This window comes from Macrobrachium nipponense, chromosome 38 (assembly GCF_015104395.2).
Source record: "Macrobrachium nipponense isolate FS-2020 chromosome 38, ASM1510439v2, whole genome shotgun sequence".
Taxonomy (NCBI): domain Eukaryota; kingdom Metazoa; phylum Arthropoda; class Malacostraca; order Decapoda; family Palaemonidae; genus Macrobrachium; species Macrobrachium nipponense.
The window spans coordinates 4,905,328-4,928,744 of NC_061098.1; the positions used below are offsets into that span (position 1 = coordinate 4,905,328).

Genomic DNA, 23,417 nt, shown 5'->3' on the forward strand with positions numbered 1-23,417 from the left:
AACCTTCATCCCACTCACCATCATCTCATCACTTTCTCCATCATCCCGACTTTCATCACTGTCACCATCATCTCATCACTTTCACCATCATTTTACCGCCTTCATTACATTCACCTTCATCTCATCACTTTCATCATCATCTCAATGCCATCACTGAATGCTTTACATCCCTTTCACCTCATCACTTTCACCACCGCCTCATCACTTTCATCATACTTCGCCGCCGTCATCGTCCTCACTGTTATTTGAATAATGATATGAGCAATTGAGCTGATCCTTTCTGATGGGGGAGGGTGATCGATGGACAAAGCAGACACATCGAGAAGAAGAAGAAAGTCGTCTTCTCTTCTCCAATGCGATTTGGAGAGATCCTCGTAAATATTGGCAGGATTTGCTTTTCTTTGCGGTGATCCTTATCATATCCTGAGAAATGTAAGGAATGTTTGTTTACGTTCCTTCTCCCCCGTAGGCCTTTTTTTTTTTTCATCCTGGAAAGGTGACTCCGGAATTTTTTATTTTCTTTTTTTCCGAGTTTAAGTCCTACGACCTTTTATATATATCTCGGCAGTCGATTGACCAGTAATAGGTGAGACGAGGTTGGGTAATTCCGGTAATCACACAAAACATATGTAATGTTGTGTGAATATATATATAGATATATATATATATATATATATATATATATATATATATATTGGTGGAGGTCACCAATTCCAGGGTCCACAATCTTACCGACTCCTTCTACCGACAGAATTGGAACTCGCCTCCCACTTCCGTGATCCCTGTGTTCAAGCATCCTTCGATCCCTTTCAGACTCGAATTTAACACCCTGTCGTCAGTGCTTCATTACACTATCACCCCCCCCCCCCTCCCTCTCCCCCCCTTCTCAGTTCTCCTTGTCGCCGTGCCCTTGAGAACACAAGTTTTTAAATCCTCGCGACTCGACGAATTTCTGTTTCGTCTAATACTAAAGAAGATCGACTCATTCCCCGAGAACCAAAGTCCCTCAGTAAAATGCTAAAACTAACAACTCATCACAATCATGATCAGCTGATTTCTGTCATTTGTGCCCAATGGATGATCTGTCATCCATTGGCAAACCCTTTTTACTACTGCGGCTGCTCAGACGTGGATTCTTGTACTGCGGTATAAGGCAACAGGAACACGCCAAGCTTCAATATCTGCAACTATTCTACTCCACTGCTCTCTCTCTCTCTCTCTCTCTCTCTCTCTCTCTCTCTCTTCTCTCTCTCTCTCTCAGACATTGTGTTATTGCTCCATATAATCGTTTGCGTGATGAATTTTCGTATTTCGTACTTCAGTATATTCAGGCATTTTACGCTCTCTCTCTCTCTCTCTCTCTCTCTCTCTCTCTCTCTCTCTCTCTCTCTCTCTCTCTCTCTATTTTATTGTCTTGATTTTTCCTGTGTAACATGTGTCATTTTCATTTGAATGTTTTGTACTGAAAATACCGTGCTCTTAAACATATAGACCCACATTTGGTAGAAAAAAAAAAAGAAGTCAAAAGTGACATCGTAGTTGCTTGGAGAAATATTTTGTAGTGTAAAAGGCATTGGAGAGGAACGCCCTTAGCATCCAGGAAGGAAGGTTGTGTGTATTTGTGTGTGTATTTGTGTGTTTGTAAAGTCTGAGGTGAGTGGTCCAATGTGTTTAGAGGGTTTTCTGCGCAAGATTTTCATTCATAATTCAGCATTGTAAGTATGACTGTGGGAATAATTATGATCATCATATACTTTTCTCTGAGAGCCTCCTTTGCCAGGAGAAACAGCTCGGCGTCGAAAACAACACTGTATTCGCTCTTCCACTTCACTGATTTCATAACAATCACTAGAGCACTATATATATTATCTATTTCGTCTCTTTCTCCAAAGTCGCTCGAATCTTCATCGTCATATCATCACACCTTTCCTCTTTTCATTTCGACCCTTCGCTTCCAAGAGCTGTAAAACTGTCGCGTTTTTCCCGTCTCCAACTAACGCAGTATTCCAGGAAAAATAAAACGAAAAGAAAAAAAAAAAAACATATTCCGTGGAGGAACGTTCCCAAACCACGTGGGGCGATACACCGGGAACCATTTGTATCGGGAACACCACCAAAAGAGTAAAGGAAAGAGAGACACACAACAAATTCACCGCGTTATCACTACCACAACGCACAGGTATAACAAACAAGACAGATGGTGATGATAGGGCGGGAGAGAGGGGGCGTGGTGAGAAGAAGAAGACAGACTGTCGCGTATTGTAAACACCGTCGAGATCCTCCTCGAGTCTTGTGTCAGGCTACGGTGATAGAAGAAGATATGCCTGACATATCCACACGAGGCGGGTAGAACACTGAATCTCAACTTCCACCACTTAGAGTGCGGGACGTCGGGCTTTCGTCTGAGGGCCGAGGGTGCAGCAGAAGACCACGCCTACAACGGACGAACACACACCCCCCTCCAAACGGTTTTAGAGAGCGGCGGTGGTGTGGGGCCGCCCACTGACTGAAGGCTTCCTTGCTTGCTGCTGCTGCCTCCCCCGCGAGTGGAAGGAAGGGTGGTTCCTGCCTAATGTGAGAAGCTGGAGAGGAACAGAAGGACACGGACGAAGGAAGGCTTTCGCTGGGAGTCCCTCCCACGAGTAACTATAGTTGCGTATGTTGCTAGGTCAAAAGAATTGCTTTTGAAGACTTGAGAGAAGAGCTGGGTATTGTTTAGGAAATCAGACCTCGCAAACTGAAAGGGGGAGACGAACTATTTTAATTAATAACGCGAAAAAGAAACCATTCTTAGTCATTATCCCTCGTTCTTCGACTTAATCTTGTAACCCTCACTTGTTCCTCTCACTTCGTCGTCCCATTTTGCTTTTATCAAGAAAGTTTTGTTTGTTTGTATGGTGTTTTAACGTTGCATGGAACCAGTGGTTATTCAGCAACGGGACCAACGGCTTTACGTGACTTCCGAACCACGTCGAGAGTGAACTTCTATCACCAGAAATACACATCTCTCACTCCTCAATGGAATGGCCGAGAATCGAACCCGCGACCACCGAGGTGAGACGCAAACACCAAACCAACCACGCCACTGAGGCGCTTCAAGAAAGTTTTGTTCCCTGAGACGTACAGACATTAGATTTATGCAGGTCTCGTATGGTCTTTATTTCAGGGTCCTCAGCTTTATGGACAGGGGGGTAAAAATGAAAAGGGGGTAAACATGGACAGGGGGCTAAAATGGACAGTGGTAAAAATAGATAGGGGGAAATGGACAAGGGGTTAAGAGGGACAGGGGTAAAAATGGACAGGGGTAAGAATGGACAGTGGGTTAAAATGGACAGGGGTTATGGACGGTGGGTAAAAATGAACAGTGGGTAATAATAATAATTGGCAGTTGGTACAAATTGGCAGTAGGTAAAAATGAACAGTGGGTAATAATTGACAGTAGGTACAAATTGGCAGTGGGTAAAAATGGTTAGGGTGTAAAAATGGACATGGTGTCCATGAACGAGAGAGAGAGAGAGAGAGAGAGAGAGAGAGAGAGAGAACCCCAGAAAAGTCACCACTTCCGGCGGGCTGCACAAAGGGCCTCTCACGATGGAGAAGGATTAAGGAAAAGGTCTTATCAGGGATTTAAGTTTTGCCCTTACAAAGTATGGCGGGGTAATTAAGAGCCCTTATCGTAAACAGGGATGAGTACTCTTTATGCTGAAGATTCGTGTGTTTATTTATTACTTTATTATATATATATATATATATATATATATATATATATATATATATATATATATATATATATATATATATATATTCCACATTTACCTTGTCTTCTCTGCTTCCTTCCTTCTTCTATTATATAGAACCCTGCTTTTCTATTCCCCTTCTTTATTTCTCTTTCTGTCTCTGGATCTCTTCACCCAGATTCTTTCTTTGCCCCCCCCCTCCCCCCCACCCCCCCACCCACCGGGTAACAGCAACCCTCTGTGATGAATGGAATATTTACTTGGCCTGAGAGTCCTGTGGTCTTCCGGTTTGCTTAATCGAAGCTTTGTTTACTAATAGGTGAAGCCTTGTTTACTAATAATTGAAGCCTTATTTACTAGTAAGTGAAACTTTGTTTACTAATAATTGAAGCCTTATTTACTAGAAAAAAAAAAGCTTTGTTTACTATTAATTGAAGCCTTGTTTGCTAGTAAATGAAGCCTCATTTACTAGTAAATGAAGATTTATTTACTAATAATGGAAGCCTGTTTACTAGTAAATGAAGCCTTGTTAACTAATTATTGAAGTCTTGTTTAATGGTTAATAAAGCTTTGTTTACTAATAATAGAAGCCTTGTTTACTAATAATTGTAGCTTTGTTTGCCAGCAAATGAAGCTTTGTTTACTAATAATTGAAGCCTTGTTTACTAGTAATTAAAGCTTTGTTTACGCTGTCTGGCTTCATTTGAAAAATGGAAATGTATTCAGATTAGAATTGCGAGATCTTACATAAAACAAGTGATATGTACTGCAGTTGGTCGCTGTTTATCAAACTAATATTAATATTTTTGGGAACATTGGCAGGGCATAAAACAGTTAATTTTCATGACTTATTAATTAAGAATCCAATATTTACTTCGTGAATATCAACAATGCTCAAGAATTACATGATTAATTATGGCTAACTATCTCCTCTGCCAGACTGTGGATTTCGGCGCATAATATATTTTTCTTGACTCTTACAACTTTCCCTGAAAAGTGGAGTCACTATCCTTACTTTTCAGCTTAATTTTCTCCTTGCTGCTCAAGGCTTTACCCAGATTCATTTCAACTTACGTAAGCCGGCTTTGGCCTGAAAAATATTTCATACCAAAACTTAACCAAAAAAAATTGTGGAAGTCTACCCAGACATTACTGATCTCAAGTTATGCGAGTCTTTGCAATCTTTGTGTCCTTTAAAGTATCCCTCATTCTTAGAGTCTTAGAGATTTTTTATAGTTTTCTGTAAAATGAAACTGGTGTGGCGTCTTTTTCTGTCCGCGCTCAGATCTTAGAAACTACCGAGGCTAGAGGGCTGCAAATTGGTATGTTTATCACCTACCCTCCAGTCATCAAACGTACCAAATAGCAGCCCTATAGCCTCGGTAGTTTTTATTCAAAGTTAAAGTTAGCTATATTCTTACAGTGTTCATTAAATAGTGGATCATAATTACCGAATGACTGACAAGGCAGGTCAGTGACCCACATGAGTCGACATTAATGTCTCTCTCTCTCTCTCTCTCTCTCTCTCTCTCTCTCTCTCTCTCTCTCTCTCCATGGCATGTTTTTCGAATTATTCTTCATCCTTTCGTCCTTGGTATCAATATTTTCTCGTTCTCTCATTTTCCCCAACTTTCCTCTCTCTCTCTCTCTCTCTCTCTCTCTCTCCTCTCTCTCTCTCTCTCCGCGATATCGAGTGTCAGCAAAGATTTCCAAGCATCAGCTCCAAGATACTGCAGCTCAAGAGATAAATACTGTATGTACGATGCTAGGGGATGTTGCAGATACGGAGAAAATTGCAGCTTCAGACACAAAATGAATAATTATGATGAAGGAAGATCAAATATTTGGGAAAAGTTGGATTTTTTAATATCAGAATTTCTGGAAATGAAGAAAAGAACAACATACCAGAACAGGAAAGAGACATGGGAAAATCCTTATTATTACCCCATATTAAATGAAGGAGATAACACGCAAACCATCATAGTGATGAATGCGCAGGGTTTAGTTACGAGTAACTCAAAAAGAAAAATAGAGTACTTAGAAGAACTAACCTAAATTGAAAAGAAAATAGATATAATGAATATAAGTGAAACCTGGTATTCCCAAGAGACTGGTAATGATGATCAAATAAAAGGGTTTCCAAACTATAGATCAGATAGAAAAAATAGGAATCAAGGGGGAACCACAATATATGGGAAAGACAAAAAACAAGGAAAAATATATGAGAAATATAGTAACTCAGAATGTGAACTAATAGCGGTAGAATTTGAATCTGAAAAATTAATGAACATAGTAATATATAGACCCCTAATACTAAAGAGTTTGACACAATAATAGAAAAATTGGATGATATATGAAGAAATCACAAGGACTGGACTATTCTCCTATCCGGAGACTTTAACTTTCCTTTCGTAGACTGGAAAGAACGAATAGGAGATTGTGGTTGTATTTATACATATAAAAAAGAGAGTAATAGTAGTGCAGAAGATAAGAGGCAATTCGAAAAGCTATTAGATATGCTACTAGAATACAACATTCAACAAATAAATCACCTGCCAATAAGAAATGAAAATACTTTAGACCTAGTATTTGTGAACGAGGTAAATTAAGTTAAAGAAATAATAATTTATAATGCGAGTATTTCAGACCATAATGTCATAGAATTAACAGTCCATTCCAAAGCAAGTGAAAACAGAAATAAGCAAGAAATGAAAAAGTGGGAAGGATATGGAAAATACAACTTCTACAGTAAAAATATAAAATGGTCAGAAATAAATGAAGAATTAAACAAAGATTGGGATAACATTTTCGTAAGTGATGATATAAAGGTAAATACGGAGATATTATATAAAATATTAGAGAAAATAGTGGATAAATATATACCGAAGAAGAAAAGTAAACATCAGTCATGCATACCAAGAGACAGAAGGATCTTGTTCCATAAAATCAGAAAGTGAAAAAAAGGTCTTGCAAAAGAAAAAACTGCATGGAAAGTGATGGAACTAAAAAGTAAGATAGAAAATGCAGAACAAAAGATTATACAATCAAAAGAAAATGAAAAGCGGGACTTGGAAGAAAAAACCCTAGTAAATATCAAGCAAAACCCCAAATATTGTACTCGTATGCGAAAAAGACGAATAAAAGAAGATTAGAAATAGGCCCTCTAAGAATTGAAGGGAGATTAACGAATGAAAAAAGGAAATATGCAACATATTGGCAGAAAGATATAAGAGAGAATTCACCCCTAGAATTGATAATGAAGATAATGATACAGAAATAAGGGATAGATATTAATGAAGCTGATATTGTGCAGGCTATTAATGAAATAAAAAATGGAGCTGCAGCTGGGCCTGATGGTGTCCCTGCTATTTTGTTAAAGAAAGTAGTTCATTCTATCGCAAAGCCCCTTGCAATATTATTAAGGCATAGTGTCGATACAGGCAAGATTTATGATGAGCACAAATTAGCATATATTACCCCTACTTTCAAAAGTGGATCAAGACTAGAGGCAAGTAATTATAGGCCTGTGAGTCTAACATCACATATTATGAAAGTGTATGAAAGGGTAATAAAGAAAAATATTTTGAAACATTTAATAAAAAATAATTTGTTTAATATAGGACAACATGGTTTTGTACCCAGAAAATGTACACAAACCCAACTGTTAGTCCATCGTGAGAACATATACAAAAATATGAAAAACGGAAATGAAACAGATGTGGTTTATCTAGACATTGCAAAAGCTTTTGACAAGGTAGATCATAATATATTAGCGAAGAAAATTAGAAAACATAATGTAATATAGAAAGTAGGAAAATGGTTAAAAGAATTTTTACACAACAGAAAACAGATAGTTATTGCAAACGATGAGAAATCGGATGAAGCTAAGGTAATGTCCGGTGTGCCACAAGGTATGGTGTTAGCTGCATTACTGTTTGTTATTATGATTGCAGAGATAGACAGTAATGTTAAGGACTCGGTAGTGAGTAGTTTCGCCGATGACACAAGAATAAGTAGAGAAATTACTTGTGATGAAGATAGGAACGCGCTACAAAGAGACCTTAACAAAATATATGATTGATCAGAGGTAAATAGGATGGTATTTAACTCTGATAAATTTGAATCAATAAATTATGGAGACAGAGAAGGAAAGCTATATGCATATAGGGGACCTAATAATGAGACAATCACAAATAAGGAAGCAGTTAAGGACCTTGGTGTGATGTTGAATAGGAACATGTTATGCAGTGATCAAATAGCAATTCTATTGGTAAAATGTAAAGCAAAAATGGGAATGTTGTTATGGCACTTCAAAACAAGAAAAGCTGAACACATGATTATGCTTTATAAAACGTATGTTCGTAGTCCACTTGAATATTGCAGTATGATATGGTACCCACACTATCAAAAGGATATTGCAGAAATAGAGAGTGTTCAAAGGTCCTTTACAGCTAGAATAGAAGAAGTTAACCTTAGATCTTGACTACTGGAAAAGACTACAATCCTTAAAATTATATAATCTAGAAAGGAGAAGAGAACGCTACATGATAATTCAGGCATGGAAACAGATAGAAGGAATTGCCGAAAACATCATGGAGCTAAAAATATCAGAAAGAGCAAGCAGAGGTAGATTAATAGTGCCCAAAACTATACCAGGAAAAATAAGGAAAGCACACAGGACATTAATCCACTACGCACCAGCGTCGACAATGCAGCGTTTATTCAGTGCGTTGCCAGCTCATCTGAGGAATATATCAAGAGTGAGCGTAGATGTGTTTAAGAATAAGCTCGACAAATATCTAAGCTGCATCCCAGACCATCCAAGATTGGAAGATGCAAAATATACCGGAAGATGTACTAGCAACTCTCTGGTAGACATTATAGGGGCCTCACACTGAGGGACCTGGGGCAACCCGAACAAGATGTAGTAAGGTCTGTAAGGTAAGGTCTCTCTCTCTCTCTCTCTCTCTCTCCATGGCATGTTTTTCGAATTATTCTTCATCCTTTCGTCCTTGGTATTAATATTTTCTCGTTCTCTCATTTTCCCCAACTCTCTCTCTCTCTCTCTCTCTCTCTCTCTCTCTCTCTCTCTCTCTCTCTCTCTCTCTCTCTCTCTCTCATTTTGTCCTTTTTGGTTTCCTATAAAATAAGCATGATTTTTCTTTATTTGAATCGATATGTCACACAAGGTCAGCCCTAATAAAGTCATACCTGTGGTGTCCCAATTAGCCGAATGTGTTGACATTAATGGGCCCTTTGATAACCCGACACTTTCCCTGTGTAGATAACTGATAGCATTAATTAATTAGCGATGCCATTAAAGTCATTGGTGACGTAAACCTTCCTTTAGACCTTTAGATACGTTTTGTAGCACTTATCATTAATATACTAATTATATATACATTTATAAACATATACATATATATATATGTATATATAATTACATATACCCTACAGTAAGAAGGTAACTGAAGTACCCCTCGCAATATCCTTTTGGTTGGTTAGAGAGAGAGAGAGAAGAGACGAGAGAGAGAGAGAGAAGAGAGGAGAGAGAGAGAGAGAGCAGAGAGAGAGAGAAAAGTTGGGAAAAATGAGAGAACGAGAAAATATTTTACCAAAGGACGAAAAGGCATAAGGAAAGAATTCGGGAAAAAACTGCTTCCTTATTTGTGATTGGTCTCATATTAGGTTTCCCTATATGCATATAGCTTTCCTTCTCTGTCTCCATAATTTTATTGATTCAAATTTATCAGAGTTAAATACCATTCCTATTTACCTCTGATCAATCATATGGAGAGAGAGAGAGAGAGAGAGAGGAACGTTAATGTATTGTCAGTCATTCGTCACTTATGATGCGCTACGAGAATATTGATGGTAACGTGTAATTAAATAATAGATAGATTCTCTTTGCTTGCAAACGCTAAAAGATATGAGACAAAGTTTATTTAGTCGTTATCCAGATATTAAGGAATAAAAAGGCAGTATAGGACTTAAACCCCGCCCCCCTATAAAGTATATATATATATATATATATATATATATATATATATATATTATATATATGTGTGAGTGTGTGTGTATATATATATATATATATATATATATAATATATATATATATATATATATATATGTATATATACAACAAATTTTCTGCTTCGTGATGTTCTATATATATATTACTTAATATAGGTATATAAATAATATATAAATATATATATATATATATATATATATATATATATATACATATATATATATATATATATATATATATATATGTATATATATATATATATATATATATATATATTACTTTTTTATATACCTATATTAAGTATATATATATAGAACATCACGAAGCAGAAAATTTGTAATCCCCCCACCCCCCTTCTCTCTCTCTCTCTCTCTCTCTCTCTCTCTGATGTTGTTGTTGTTGTTGGTTGTGCGAGATAAAATCAATGGAATTAATCTCCCCTTTGATATTTCCTATTTGGTTGGCGTCACTTTCCGTTGCACCCTGTGGTATGGAGGGCTCGATTTCCAGTTTCCTTTCTAACAGGTCACTTAATTAAACTCCCTGCCCGTTTGTGTTAAAGCTTATTTTACAGAGTTTTTTTGGCGTAAGGGAGAGAGAGAGAGAGAGAGAGAGAGAGAGAGAGAGAGAGAGAGAGAGAGAGAGAGAGAGAGAGAATATGATTGCAATCACGCTGATTACGTGATCTCTATATATATATATGTACATCTACCACAGGTAAAGTGAAACGCTATAGGTGTGAATCCCGACCGGTTTCGTCTTTATATCTAAGACATTCTCAGGGGGCAGATATAAAGTGGTAGAAATTTACAGTATATATATTATATAAATATATGTGTGTTTGTGTGTTTGTGTGGTAGAGGGACGGTACAAACGAAATTACAAACCATTTGAAGCCAATTATTCAGACGACGTGTGTTCCTAGTTTACTGAAAAGTAATCCATCATAAAATCTAAGCATTTTAACATATTAAAGAATTATTTGAGCTAATAAAACACCCTGGAGGAGAGAGAGAGAGAGAGAGAGAGAGAGAGAGAGAGAGAGAGAGAGAGAGAGAGAGAGAGAGAGAGAGAGAAAGCCTCAAATTTATGGATATTGGAACTTAGTAGACCGTCCATCGTCTTAAGTGAATAATATCGCGGCTCTATATCCCGAAAAGTTTCACTCGAGCCACGAGTTCGAGACGCTCCTCCGAAGAAAAGCTTTGTTCTTTTATACTCTCTCGATAAGACTGGAGGAGCCCCGATATAAGTCTTTTCAGGCTTTATTGGCTGACTGTGAATTGCCCTCGGGGTACTGCTTCTCGTCCCTTCAAAGAACGACGTCTTATTGTTTGATGACTCTGTTATGACTCTGTTCACGGTTCCGAGCGAAGTGGAACAGAAGGCCCGTTTGAGGGCGAAACTGTGTCGCGTAAAGTATAAGTTATTGGACGGTCTGATTTGTGTACGAGTTAATACACTACAACCAGTAGCCGACGGAGAGAATATTCAGCCGTTTAGTTTACATATTTGCTTTTCAAAGTTATTCATCGCTGAGATATATATACTGGCGATGCAATGTTAAATTCAATATTTTTATTTAGTATTGATGGTAGTATGCAAATTTATTGCGAAACTGAATTATATTTAGAGTAATTCTGTGTTTATTTACTGATGGTTATTGAAGATTTTTCTTTATTTCATATAAATTCTGTTAGAGAATTACTTCTCTTTATTTCATATAAATTCTGTTAAAGACAAACTATTTTATATAAATTCTGTTAAAGACATACTCACTCTCTCTCTCTCTCTCTCCTTAATGATGAGATATTGTTTTCGACCGACTCCAGAAATTAATTGTGCAGTTAAAGTTTTATGCTGCCATAAAATTGAAACCATCTGCAGCGTTTTCCCTTTAAATTTATGGATTGTATAAATCGATCTAAGTACATCATATTCGATGTCTTTGCCCTCGGCATAAGCTGAAATGGAACGATACAGGAATAACACCTAGATACGTCGTAGTTTCGTTCCTGGATTACATAATTTCAAAAGTAATATCGTTTGTGGCTAAAGTTATTAATTCCTTCTTAAAGAAGATGTTAAAATGTTCTTTCTATTAAGACAGAATATATAAACAACATTGAACGTGATGAATATATTATAATCAAATATTAACCCACAAACAGCCCTTAATATCTAATTCACCTAACCTTGAGAATAATTTCCGCTCAACTGGAGTAAAATATAACCGCAGCTACCCCCGGCCGGGATTCGAACCTACATTTTGGGGTTTGATATAGAGGTGAAGGGGGCGATTCCACTAAGTTGTTTTCATCTCTTTTTCAGCCTCTTAAGACGAGTTCGAATCCTGGCTCTGGGCAGATGCACTGTGATAGATGACTACCTTTTGATGAAGTGAATATCATAGTAGGAAGTATTTGCGGCTAATATTTTAACAGTATAACAATCCGAGCGTTAATGAGTATAGAGATCTGTATACAGATATATGTATTTTATTTAAGTATGTATCTATACGTATATACTACACATATATGCATATATATAAACGTTGGTCATACATGATTTAAAGCTATTCACTCGACGTATAACACCCGTTCTAAGCTAAACAGTAAACGCATCCTGTGACATTGTTATAACGCGCGAGACATATATATCCTACTGTCTATAGACGTACAAAGCAATATGCATGAAAAACGCTCCCCCACCCCACTCGTAGGACACACCAGAAGACCCATTCATTCGGTGGGATGTTATCCGAGATCTCCTTTAAGGCCTTCGCTCTGTTGCGGCGTGAGCGTCGCATTGCCGTTTCATTACATCACGACGACCTCTCAGTCAGTCTTAACAGCTACTAACTAAACAGAGATCTGGGGAAAAAAAGGGGCTTGAGACCGACTTGCCGCCGATATGCTGATATTATATAAAAGCGTTTGTGTATGTATGTGGAGTTCATGGTTTTTTTGTTGAGGGAGGAGGGAAGATTGGTGGCGTTCCAGGCAGTTTATTTTTTTTTCTGTGGTCGTGTATACTGTTTATTGTCAAATTTAGTATTTACTATATTCTTATATAGTGACGCTGAAATTATATATATATATATATATATATATATATATATATATATATATATATATATATATATATATATATATATATAAAATAAAATGTTAGGTTCAAAATCCTGTAGAGCAGAACGTATGAATAACATAAAAACGAACGTTGCAAAACAATATATTGGTTAACATGTACAAAAAAGCGAGCGAGCGCCTCTGTGTGTGTGTGTGTGTGTGTGTGGAAGGTGGGAGGGGCGGGGGGATGGGGGGGCGGGGTGCCCGCTCAATACAGTGCTGAAGAACCTACTAAATCATTTTTGAATGTGGTACTATTTGCCTTTCCTCTTAATTATTGTGGATGATCCCCTACACCGATAATTTCCGTAACATTAGTCACTTCATAAAACGATTAAGTAGGCTATTTAGCAGTGTACTGAGCCCCCACTACCCCCAGCCCCCATACAATCACACACACTAACGCTCATACCCAAGCGCCTTTCTGTACGTGTTAGCTAGTCTATTGTTTTACGACGTTTGTTTTTATGTTATAGAGGATTTTTGGCCTAAACATCCAATAGTAAGGTTACGTGGTCTTAATACTACTGTGTGAACCAGTTAGATATCAAACGGGTTCAAATCAGATTACCGCTAACGAATTCTGGAAACAATTTTGACCAAACCCACCAGCAGCGGTCGACACCAAATTGGGTAAAGGGGTCAGCAGTGCTCAAAAAGCGTGAATTCTGTCTGACCCACGCTTCCAAACGTGCCTCGTTACCATCCATTGAAACTGACGTTGCTTGCTGGAATTGATCGCGTGACGAGGCGGTTTGTGCGTGGAGGAAAATAAGTGGAAAAATTGATGGGGGGAATATTTTTGGAGAGAAACTTTTCCCCAGTGGTATAGATACGATGTATTCCAGTGATAGAAAGATGAAGTTTCTCTCTGGAAGAGGAAAATTGGTTTCCAGTTCTGGGAGTTTTTTTCCAGTTGTGGAGATAAATTTTCCCCCAGTGGTAAAGATACGATGTATTCCAGTAATAGAAAGATGAAGTTTCCCTTTGGAAGAGGAAAATTGGTTCCCAGTTCTGGGAGTTTTTTTCCAGTTGTGGGGAGAAATTTTTCCTCAGTGGCCAGTGGTAGAGAGGGAAACCTGTTTCCTTGTGGAAGAAGGAAAATGGTTTGCGATTTTGGGAGGAGTTTTTTGTTTATTTATTTATTTTTGTCAACGGAAGAAGAACAATTTTCCTCGGTGGTTAAAATATGATGTTTTCGAGTTTTCCTTGAGGGCTGCTCTGTGAGCAAGAGCCTGTTCTGGCATAAGGTCAGCTTATTCTTCAACAGCAACATCCAGTTGTGGAAAGGTCATGCTTCCCAATAGAGATAAAATGGTTTCCAGTTGTGTAAAGAAAATGTTTTTCAGTGGTCAATAAGAATGTTTTCATTGGTAAAGAGAGAATTTCATAGCTGTAGTGAGAACTTCTTCGCCAGAGGTTAAGGAAAAATATTTTCCAAAGCAGAGAATGAATGTTTTCCGATTATTCAGAGAAAAAAAGTTAACCGAAAGAGATGGCATCTTTCTTCAGTACTGTAAGGAAAATGTTTTAAGTGTTTGAGGTCAAATGTTTAACAGTTGTGGAACGGAAATATTTTCAAATATTTTCAAGATGAAGACACGCTTTCTGATGTTAGAGAAAAATATCTTCTAGTGTTCGAGAGAAATATTCTTTTTGAAAGATTAAAGCGAAGATTGTATCAGTGGTGGAGATTAAATGTTTCCCAGAGGTCGACAAGAGGTATTAGTGACCTCGAGAACTATTACAATGTAATTCATGGCCATACATTCACCTTCATGTCATTTTACCCGTGACCATTTCTCCACTTCAGATCGTTGAATGACACGGGCTGCTCTGTGAGCAAGAGCCCGTGCTGGCGTAAATTTAACCAGCTTAACCGTAAATAACATACAGGGTGTCCATAAAGTCCTTGTACCATTACAAGTATTTATTGCTTGTAATGGTACTGGGACTTTATGGACACCCTCTATAATTGAAGCTGAATGTGTTTATCAAGTGTACCTGAGGTATATTCAGTCATCCTGATAGTTTCCTCCGTTTGAGTGGATCCTTTGCCTTCCTTTGCTTATTCCTCATTTTCGTAGGATATTTCAATCAATTAAGAGCTTCAGTTAAAATGCATCTTGAAGGAACTGAGCGACCGAATCCTATCATGTATCCTGCTTGCATTGCAAGGCATATTGCGTCTCTTTGTGGTGGCACAAGCCTTGGGCGGGCAGACAGACGGTCCTTCGGTCCTCTCCCCTTCAAAGGACCCCGGATGGTTATAGGATTGTTTTCTGAGGAAAAGGTGCTGACGTCGAAAGGTTAAAAGGTCGGCAGTCTCCCTTCGCCATGAATAAGTGAAGGCGGGCCTTGGTTTACCTTCGTGGCTTTTCTTCTTTCTGATGAAAGTTTGTTTGTTTGTATGGCGTTTTTACCTTGCATGGAACCAGTGGTTATTCAGCAACAGGACCAACGGCTTTACGTGACTTCCGAACCACGTCGAGGGTGAACTTCTATCACCAGAAATACACATCTCTCACACCTCTATGGAATGCCCGAGAATCGAAAACTCGCGGCCACCGAGGTAGCAGGCCAAGACCATAACGATCACGCCACTGAGGCGCTTTTATTCAAACGTAGTATTTGGGTTGCTATAGAGGGCTTCCGGTTTGTTATAAATATAATTCTTGGGCATTTGTGTTTGGGTCGTAAGATTGCCGTGTGATGTCCGGAATATGATTAGTATCATCCTACTTGAATTAGCACCTAAATCATTTTTTTTAATTATTATTAATTTGCGTATATTTTATAATAATAATAATAATAATAATATCCTTTATTAATATACAAAATACATACAGTAACATACACAATCTAGATACATGAGACAACATGATAAAAAAAATGAATAATCGGCACTTATCCACCAAATAGCTGAGGTAGCATAAAAGATAGTAATCATAATACTGGTAATAACAGTAGTAATATTGGTGAGAAAAAATGCATTGAGAGTTATAATTAAATGTAAAAAAAACTTTAACTTGATAGCACTTAACTTGATAGTATTTAAAGTAATAATGAAAAAGTAAAATATCAGCAATAAATATAATAATAATGGCAGAATCTGCAGACGACATCTTGCCAAGCGCATTTTAGTCTGATTTGTTTGTTCCAAGTGTAACATACACACGTCCAGTTAGTTAAAAAAAAAAAAAAAGGGGGGGGGTGTCAATGAAAACGGAAATTGAATAATTTCCCAAGTTTCATTTACATATATCTATTAAAAATTAACGTTGCAATAAAAAAAAATATCGAATCATTTGTATCTATGATCACCACATAAAAGGGAATAGCAGTCCAATTAATTATATTCCGACATTGATGTTATTCGTTTGAAAGGTGGGTTTTATTTGCATAAAGAGGAAACGTGGCACTCCACAGTTAATTGAAACGCTGAAATGCTTTTGTATTGTAGCCAATATATCGTCTTGTTTCAGGTCAGTGATATATCCCTTCGTTGGGGCAGGAACCAACGGTGAATCTATATGCTTGGGGAGAGCAGTTTTGGGCGAGTAAAATTAGGCCGTTTTCCGAAATCATCATCACTGGATGACAATTTTATACTATAAGTTTTTGTAAGAAAAAAAAAAAAAAAGTTTAAGTGACTCCATTTATAACAAAGATGAATCTATGCTGGGGGAAGTTTCTCTTCCAGTACATATAATGACTGTGAGCAGTTTTGGGTGAGTACAACAAGGCCTTTTTGTAATCATTATAATTAGAAGTTGTAATTTATTATTGATAACCACTTGATATTATCAGATTTTTGTATAATTTTTTTTTAAAAATATAACAAAAGTATAAGTGATTGCATGTATAACAAAAGATGAATCAACACTTGGTGAAATTTCCATCAAAGTTTAATTAATTTGAGCAGTTTAGGTAAATAAAACCAATAATTTTTACCTGATTATTATATTTGGAAATTATAATTTATCATCGATAGCAATTAGAAATTATTATTTTTTTGTTAAAGAAAAAAAAAGCATGCCTTTATATCGTAGTTCCTTTTAAAAAATCTGTAAGGATAAAACTACCAACTTAATTACTCTTAGAAGATGATACCCCGTCACTCCCCTTCGTAACTGCCAGTTCATCGTACCCAGTTTCCGGGTCGTGTTCTCTCCTGAGGACGACCTCGGCGAGTTCGCAGAGTGCCAATTCCATGGTGGTGAAGACCTTGAGGTCACCCATCACGTGACCTCCAATCGTGGCACCGTTGTTGTCACCGAGGCAGATGTGCAGGTGAGCTCCGTCTCTGCTCACTGTGCCTGACATTGCCAAGACCTCGAAGTGTTGGTTGTAATGCTGTGTCTGTTGTGAATTTGTAAAACGTAAATTACTAGGTTATAGATACAGGTTCTCGTTCGCAAATGTTGCTGTCTCACAGAGTACAGTCTGTAGTTTCATAATAAATCACTATTCTAGTTGGAATATTAAGAATATACTTATATCTCATTCACGTTGTGATTTGGCAAGCATGGATGACTAAATGTGTATTAAAATTTCTTTTAGCATTATACAGAAAAGTCTGTACTGTATTTTTCAGTATTTTTGGATGTACACCTATAACGATGATGAAGAATAGGCTTTCATAAATATACACCAAACTAAAATTTAGATCATCAGAAATGATACTCCTATTTCTTTTAAGCAAATCAGCATCATCTGGCAGCTCTGTAAAGGAATCAGTAATAACCCAAAAGTAAATTTCACCCCAATCTCGAGTTAATGAGAGAGAGAGAGAGAGAGAGAGAGAGAGAGATACTTGCTTGTTTTCACTCCCAGTTTAGTATTGACGAGAGAGAGAGAGAGAGAGAGAGAGACTTGCTTACTTTGTCAGTGACTCCATTCGAATCTGCAGCAAAACGTAGCGTTGCCGAAGTGACTGATCCACAGCAGGTCATGATAGCCACACCGTTAGGGGCCCTTGTAGCTACAAAGTCTTCCAAGCACTGTTTGACCTTTAATGAAAATAGACCGAAAAGGTTTAGTGGCTTTAGTCAGCATACAGCCTTTTCTTTTTCAAGAGGCATTAATTATTTTGAGGTCCATATGTTCAGCAACCTTTCTCTCTGAATTTAGAATGAAAGGTAATTTCTTATCCCAATTTTTATCACTCGCATTTTTCTTCTCCTCTGCCATGCAGTTACATCTCAAATAATCTTGTTTTTCTCATTTCCTCATCTTCATAATATATTTATCCCCATTTCCTATCATGTTTAACCCTCAAACACTCCCTGGTGTCCTTATGATCCCGTCGGAGGATTTCACATACTTCGCATTTACTCCTTTTGCCTGTCTGTCTTGAACCTCAGCCTATGTCATCCATTTTCTTCTTTCATGCTCTTCTCTGTAATCATCTACACTTCCCTTAACTAGATTTTACCCTTTCCATTCAAAATTAAACTTTCCACCTATTGTCACTTTTGCTTCAACTAAAGTATGGTCAGATATACATCCAACCACTATATATATAATCTCTGCTTACCTCCTGTCCTGGTTTAAGGCGTAGGATGTGGACTTTCGAGCTCATGTCGTGAATGATAAGTGTCCCAACTCTGTAAAGTAGAAAGAAAGAAAATTTATTGACAATTGAGTGAAGTAAACTTAACGCTTTAAATTGTCATCCATGTTACTCATCTATTTTCAACAGGTTGAAAAACAATAAAAATGTTTCACAAGACGTCTGATTATCAGTGGGGAAATTCCATGAGAAATTGTCATCATCAGTATAAGCACTGAAAGAATTGTTTTTAAAATCAGTCTTACTACCTACTTAGTGAAAATTGGTAGTTCAGAGAAGGATCATAATTTTTGTGTAAGGTGAAGTTGTTAGTGACAGCTGCGTTTATTTCAGTGAACAAAATCGTCCAGAAACCACATTTAAGCTCGGTGTACGTATATCGTGCACTTCCAGGGAATAGTTTGCAGGAAGCAAAGTGAAAACATCGCCTGACTCAGTTCGCCGCCCCCTGGAACATGACTGATCCGTTAATCATTCTTAACACGCAACATGCATGGTCTTTTTCGGTTAAAAGACTCTCTCTCTCTCTCTCGTCATTACGTTAGTTACATATCTTAGTCATTCAGTCAATTACTATCAGTGAGAATGCAGGCTCGCCAGACGCGAGAGTAGACCATCACTATAACCTATGATACATTTCACTTTGGCACAACCACACACGACTTCCCAATACCTCTTTCACACAAAATCTCTTAAAGCATTCAGCTTTCACCCATGGTCCAGAAATGTAGTATACATTCTTTACGGTGATCCACAATTGTTAGACCATAAAAAAAAAGTTTTTATATTTACACTCTACAAGAAAGCTATATTTTTTTTTATGGCAGCAATGATTGCTATCTCTAATGTGTCTCACACTCCAGTGTCTGAAACCGAGAACCATTGTAGTATTTCTCTCGCTAGAGATTGCTGTTGGGGTGTGTAGGTACAACATCTCTGTTTACCGGTTTTTGTTAGTACTCGCATTCTTAATCTGTTTATCACTGAGTCATCACAATACTCACATATTATGGCCTTCAATCTGAATCCTTATAAGTCTTTATGTATATGCGCTGCGATGTGTTATACTTAAACTCGTTTCACAAGTCACTCATGAGTCATGACACCGTGCTCTGTCATGGTACTAGCTCAGTGGTTGTAGTGTTCATGTAATCTGTCCTCGAGGTTAATCACGTGACAGCATTACGGTCAACTCATTGGTTAGAGTTTTGATGACGTCACCAGACGAGACGCCAGTGACCATATCGTAGCGAGACAGATGCGGTTAACAAGTGCATTTGGGCACACGTGTGGTTCCCTAACCCCTAGATACGGGGTATTCATGTATACAAGTAGTTTCGTTGGCATGGGCTTTTTAGCTGATGGTTTGGGGGTGGATCTCAAGTTAAAAGCTATAGAGTTGTGTTGAATACTGGTTTGGGTTGTAGAGGATTTGTCAACTGAATGGAGAATTTTGGAGACTGGGGTGAATCATTCCTTTTAGAATTTATTAGTATAGATAGCAGGTCTGTCTGCTGTTTCTAAGTGAGCTGATAGCTGCACATAATTTAATTACTAACCAAGTCATGTATGTACTGTCATTTTTCACCTTACTTCTAAGTCTTTCTAAGAAATGCAGAACTGGTTGCCTCTGTAATACTCTGGGTGTTTGTAATTGGTTTTTCAGATAATACCATAAGAAGACCAGAATTTGAAATCTTGGCGGTATAATCAGACATGAAAACTAGTCTCAACGTAACTACGATATATCTGTACTATTCATATAATAAAAAAAGAAGGATAATGTGCTCTTAAATTTTGGTATCTGTTTGCCATGACTTCATCCAAAATTTCTGCCCCAATGATCAGCATGCAATGGTTTTCTAACCTAATAAGGTCTCTGTGTTGGCTTTCAGTTTTGCATGTCATTTACACAAATCATACATGTAGGAAACTATATACATTATTAACTTTGATTCGTATAAAAAGAATGTTTTAGTAAAGCAAAAACGTGTTTTCGTACTAATATATTAACCATACAATGCTTTATTTTTAGGAAATTTCCCAGTTGCACAACCTGCTGTTAGATGGAAAGACGTCTCCACTACTAGCCCTCTACCCTAACCTAGCTCTTTGGATCATCCCTCATTCCATTGTTTCCATCATTTTGAGAGGTGGGTTATCCTCATTTATATGTTCATTGAATAACATTTTACTTTAGTAATAAAAAAAGTTTTAGCACAATCCTTTTACTCATAACATGCCTGAGTCGCAATTTAGGTGGAAGAACGAAAGTGTCTCTTCCTAAATATTAATTTTATTAGTTGGGGTCTGTAACCAGACTTAAACTTCCTGAAGCATTCAGGATTGTGAGCAGTTTACTGTAGAAACCTGGCATCACATAACTCCTGTCCTCTTTCATTAGCATGGATCACATTTCTACGTTTAGGACTAAAAACTTACTTTTGAGGGTGTATGACATTGACATTAAAAAACAGGTGTTGGCTTGCTTGAATGGTGTTTTTACGTTGCATGGAACCAAAGGTTATTCAAGCAACGGGACCATCGGCTTTACGTGACTTCCGAACCACGTCGAGAGTGTGCTTCTATCACCAGAAATACACATCTCTCACTCCTCAATGGAATGGCCGAGAATCGAACTCGCGACCACCGAGGTGGGACGCCAACACCATACCAACCACGCCACTGAGGCGCTTAAAACAGGTGTTGGTGACATGGGGGTTCCTTTTAGTAAAAGTATTTGATACCCTTATCAGAAGACTTCTGCCACCTTTGGTTCTGCTTCTGACATCTATCAAGAACACCTCTCCTTAAGACAAGTCCCCACTGAAGGATACATCTCAAATGGGGAGGTGAATTTCATCTTCTCCCACAACCTCTATTTGGGGACTTGACTGTAGTTCTTTCTTCTCAGCCAAGTTGAAAGGTCAAACACGCTTTCTGTTGCTCATCAAAGAGCCTGTGTACAATAGGGAAAAAGGGTTATCTGCTGAAGTGATGCTTGTTGCTGCTAATGAGTAGCTAACCTTTCCCATTCTTGGTGAGAGGTCCTTTTTGAAAAGGGGGTCTTCCACTGTCGCTTAGGCTGTCTGGGTTTTGATGAAGAGGGGGAAAGGGTCTTTCTGTCTAGGATGGCTGTCATCACCACGCCATGAAATTCCCCGTCTAAGTTCTTCACACAGTCAGGGGTAAAGATAAGGATCTAGTGAACTTGTCAGTTGCAACTCTCATAAGAATACCAAAGAATCGAAGACCAGAAAAGCCTTTGAATGACGCTTCCCTCATTATTAACTGTTGTTGGATAATGGGCAGTGGGGCAATTAGATGTATGGTATGGAAGTTCGACCTTGTTTCTGTCATCCTGATCTGAACCTATGGCGAGCCAATCATGTTATCTTCACTCTTGAATATTTTGGAGGAGGAGGATGAGCTGTTTTTGTCAGGTGCTCCATCATTCACCAATTGTTATAGAGATGGGGAGGACATCTGCCAGGAGGAGTAAGCATCAGTAGTTGAATACCCGGAAAGGATGATGTTTTTCTCTCCCTTTGTGAAGAAATAACTGCTGTTTGACTTTGAGGGATCACGAAGTTTCTGTTGAGCTGTAGGACAGAGTTTGCTTTATCTTGCATCAGCAAGGTCTAGCGGGAAGAGAAACAAAACGACGTGGCTGTCATCAATGTGGGGGTCCTGGGCTTGATCCCCAAATAAGGAATTCATAGTGTGATGAGATCTTGGTGACCTAAAACCCACAGAACAGTCACTGGAGTGTCTCCCGTGATATGTCCTGGATGAGTACCTTCTTTGTCTGCGGGATAAATGTCATCTAAAGTCACAGCTTTATTTTGGGGATCGACCTCAGTTGCAATCATAGCTGCGGCATCTCACTGAATGAGTCTTATTTGGCCAAAGGAATTGCTGCACTTGCAGTGGGTTGCCTGATAGGTAGAAGTTGACTAAATAACAATTTGTCAAAAATTCTATTTTTCCTAACTATACAAACCTGAGGTCCTTTAACAACAGGAAAGTACTTAGCGGCAGCTGAATCGGTCGTTAGCTTCGAACAAGGGGGTTTGGTACTTAACTACTTGTCCGGCAGTTAGCGGTACGCTCGACTGCGAGGCGAGGAGTCACTTTGCTTTAGGCCCAGGAAATGCAGAGTGAGGGGTGGCATGAGGTGGGACTATATGTAAAGGACCTCAGGTTTGTATAGTTAGGAAAAATAAAATTTTCAACAAATTGTTTTTTGTTCTGATATGTAATACAAACCTTCGGTCCTTTAACAATAGGAAGACTCACTTATTGGTGGGTGGAATCTGAGTCTTATGAACAGACGTGTTCGTCCTACCTTGGATTCCGTCCCTGGTCGTAAGAGCATTGGGAGGGATCCTAGCTTCTGCCCAGCTGATCGGGGTGTGCACCACAGGATCAGTGGTCAGACTTCTGGACCAAATTTATAAGAGGGAGGCAAGCGTACCTCTTATAAATAGCAAAAAGCAAGAACTAGTCCCTACTTCAACAGCCAAGGTAAAGTTATGGGTTTGTCTCTTGTTGGCTTCCACTCCCCCCCTTGTTGGGGAGTGTTGGATAAACAATTCTATCCCTACTGAAAGGGATAGAATGGGGCTCGGTTGTGTAGCTTACTTGCATCGGCCTCCTGTTCAGCGTAGTGATGACCGCGGCCCTCTGCCCACAGGTAGAGGAGAAGAATGAAGGAGGAAGAGAAGCCAGTCACACACTCTTTCACTCGTCCATTCATGCAGTCACACAAGGATGCAATGCTGTTCTGTCCGCTCGGGTGCTGGGTAGATTACACAACTTGTTGAGCAGCCACCACGGGTCCCAAGGAAAAAGTGTCCAAGGACCTGTGGGTGATATCCCGAAGGTAGAATGAAGTGAAGGTGGTCTGGTTGGCCCAAACCCCTGCCTTCAGAACCT

The 23,417-nt window shown here is 38.3% G+C and overlaps 1 protein-coding gene across 1 annotated transcript; it reads right to left on the reverse strand.

The window, feature by feature from the left end:
- Window positions 1–16,859: 16,859 nt before the first annotated feature.
- Window positions 16,860–19,639, reverse strand: LOC135209862 (bifunctional protein GlmU-like). The gene is made up of 4 exons (XM_064242620.1): window positions 19,484–19,639; window positions 18,444–18,513; window positions 17,788–17,916; window positions 16,860–17,266 (listed from the first exon to the last, which is right to left on the reverse strand). The coding sequence occupies exons 2-4, from the start codon at window positions 18,486–18,488 to the stop codon at window positions 16,994–16,996; spliced, it is 447 nt and encodes a 148-aa protein (XP_064098690.1). The 5' UTR covers window positions 18,489–18,513; window positions 19,484–19,639; the 3' UTR covers window positions 16,860–16,993.
- Between the last annotated feature and the right edge of the window lie 3,778 nt (window positions 19,640–23,417).

What these genes read in the sequence shown, in the direction of transcription:
- LOC135209862 (XM_064242620.1), bottom strand. Translation starts at nt 18,488, where the DNA reads ATGAGCTCGAAAGTCCACATCCTACGCCTTAAACCAGGACAGGAG. An exon ending in GCCTTAAACCAGGACAGGAG is followed by an intron (nt 17,917 to 18,443) that starts GTAAGCAGAGAT and finishes TTTTCATTAAAG; the next exon opens with GTCAAACAGTGCTTGGAAGA. An exon ending in CGAATGGAGTCACTGACAAA is followed by an intron (nt 17,267 to 17,787) that starts GTAAGCAAGTCT and finishes AATTCACAACAG; the next exon opens with ACACAGCATTACAACCAACA.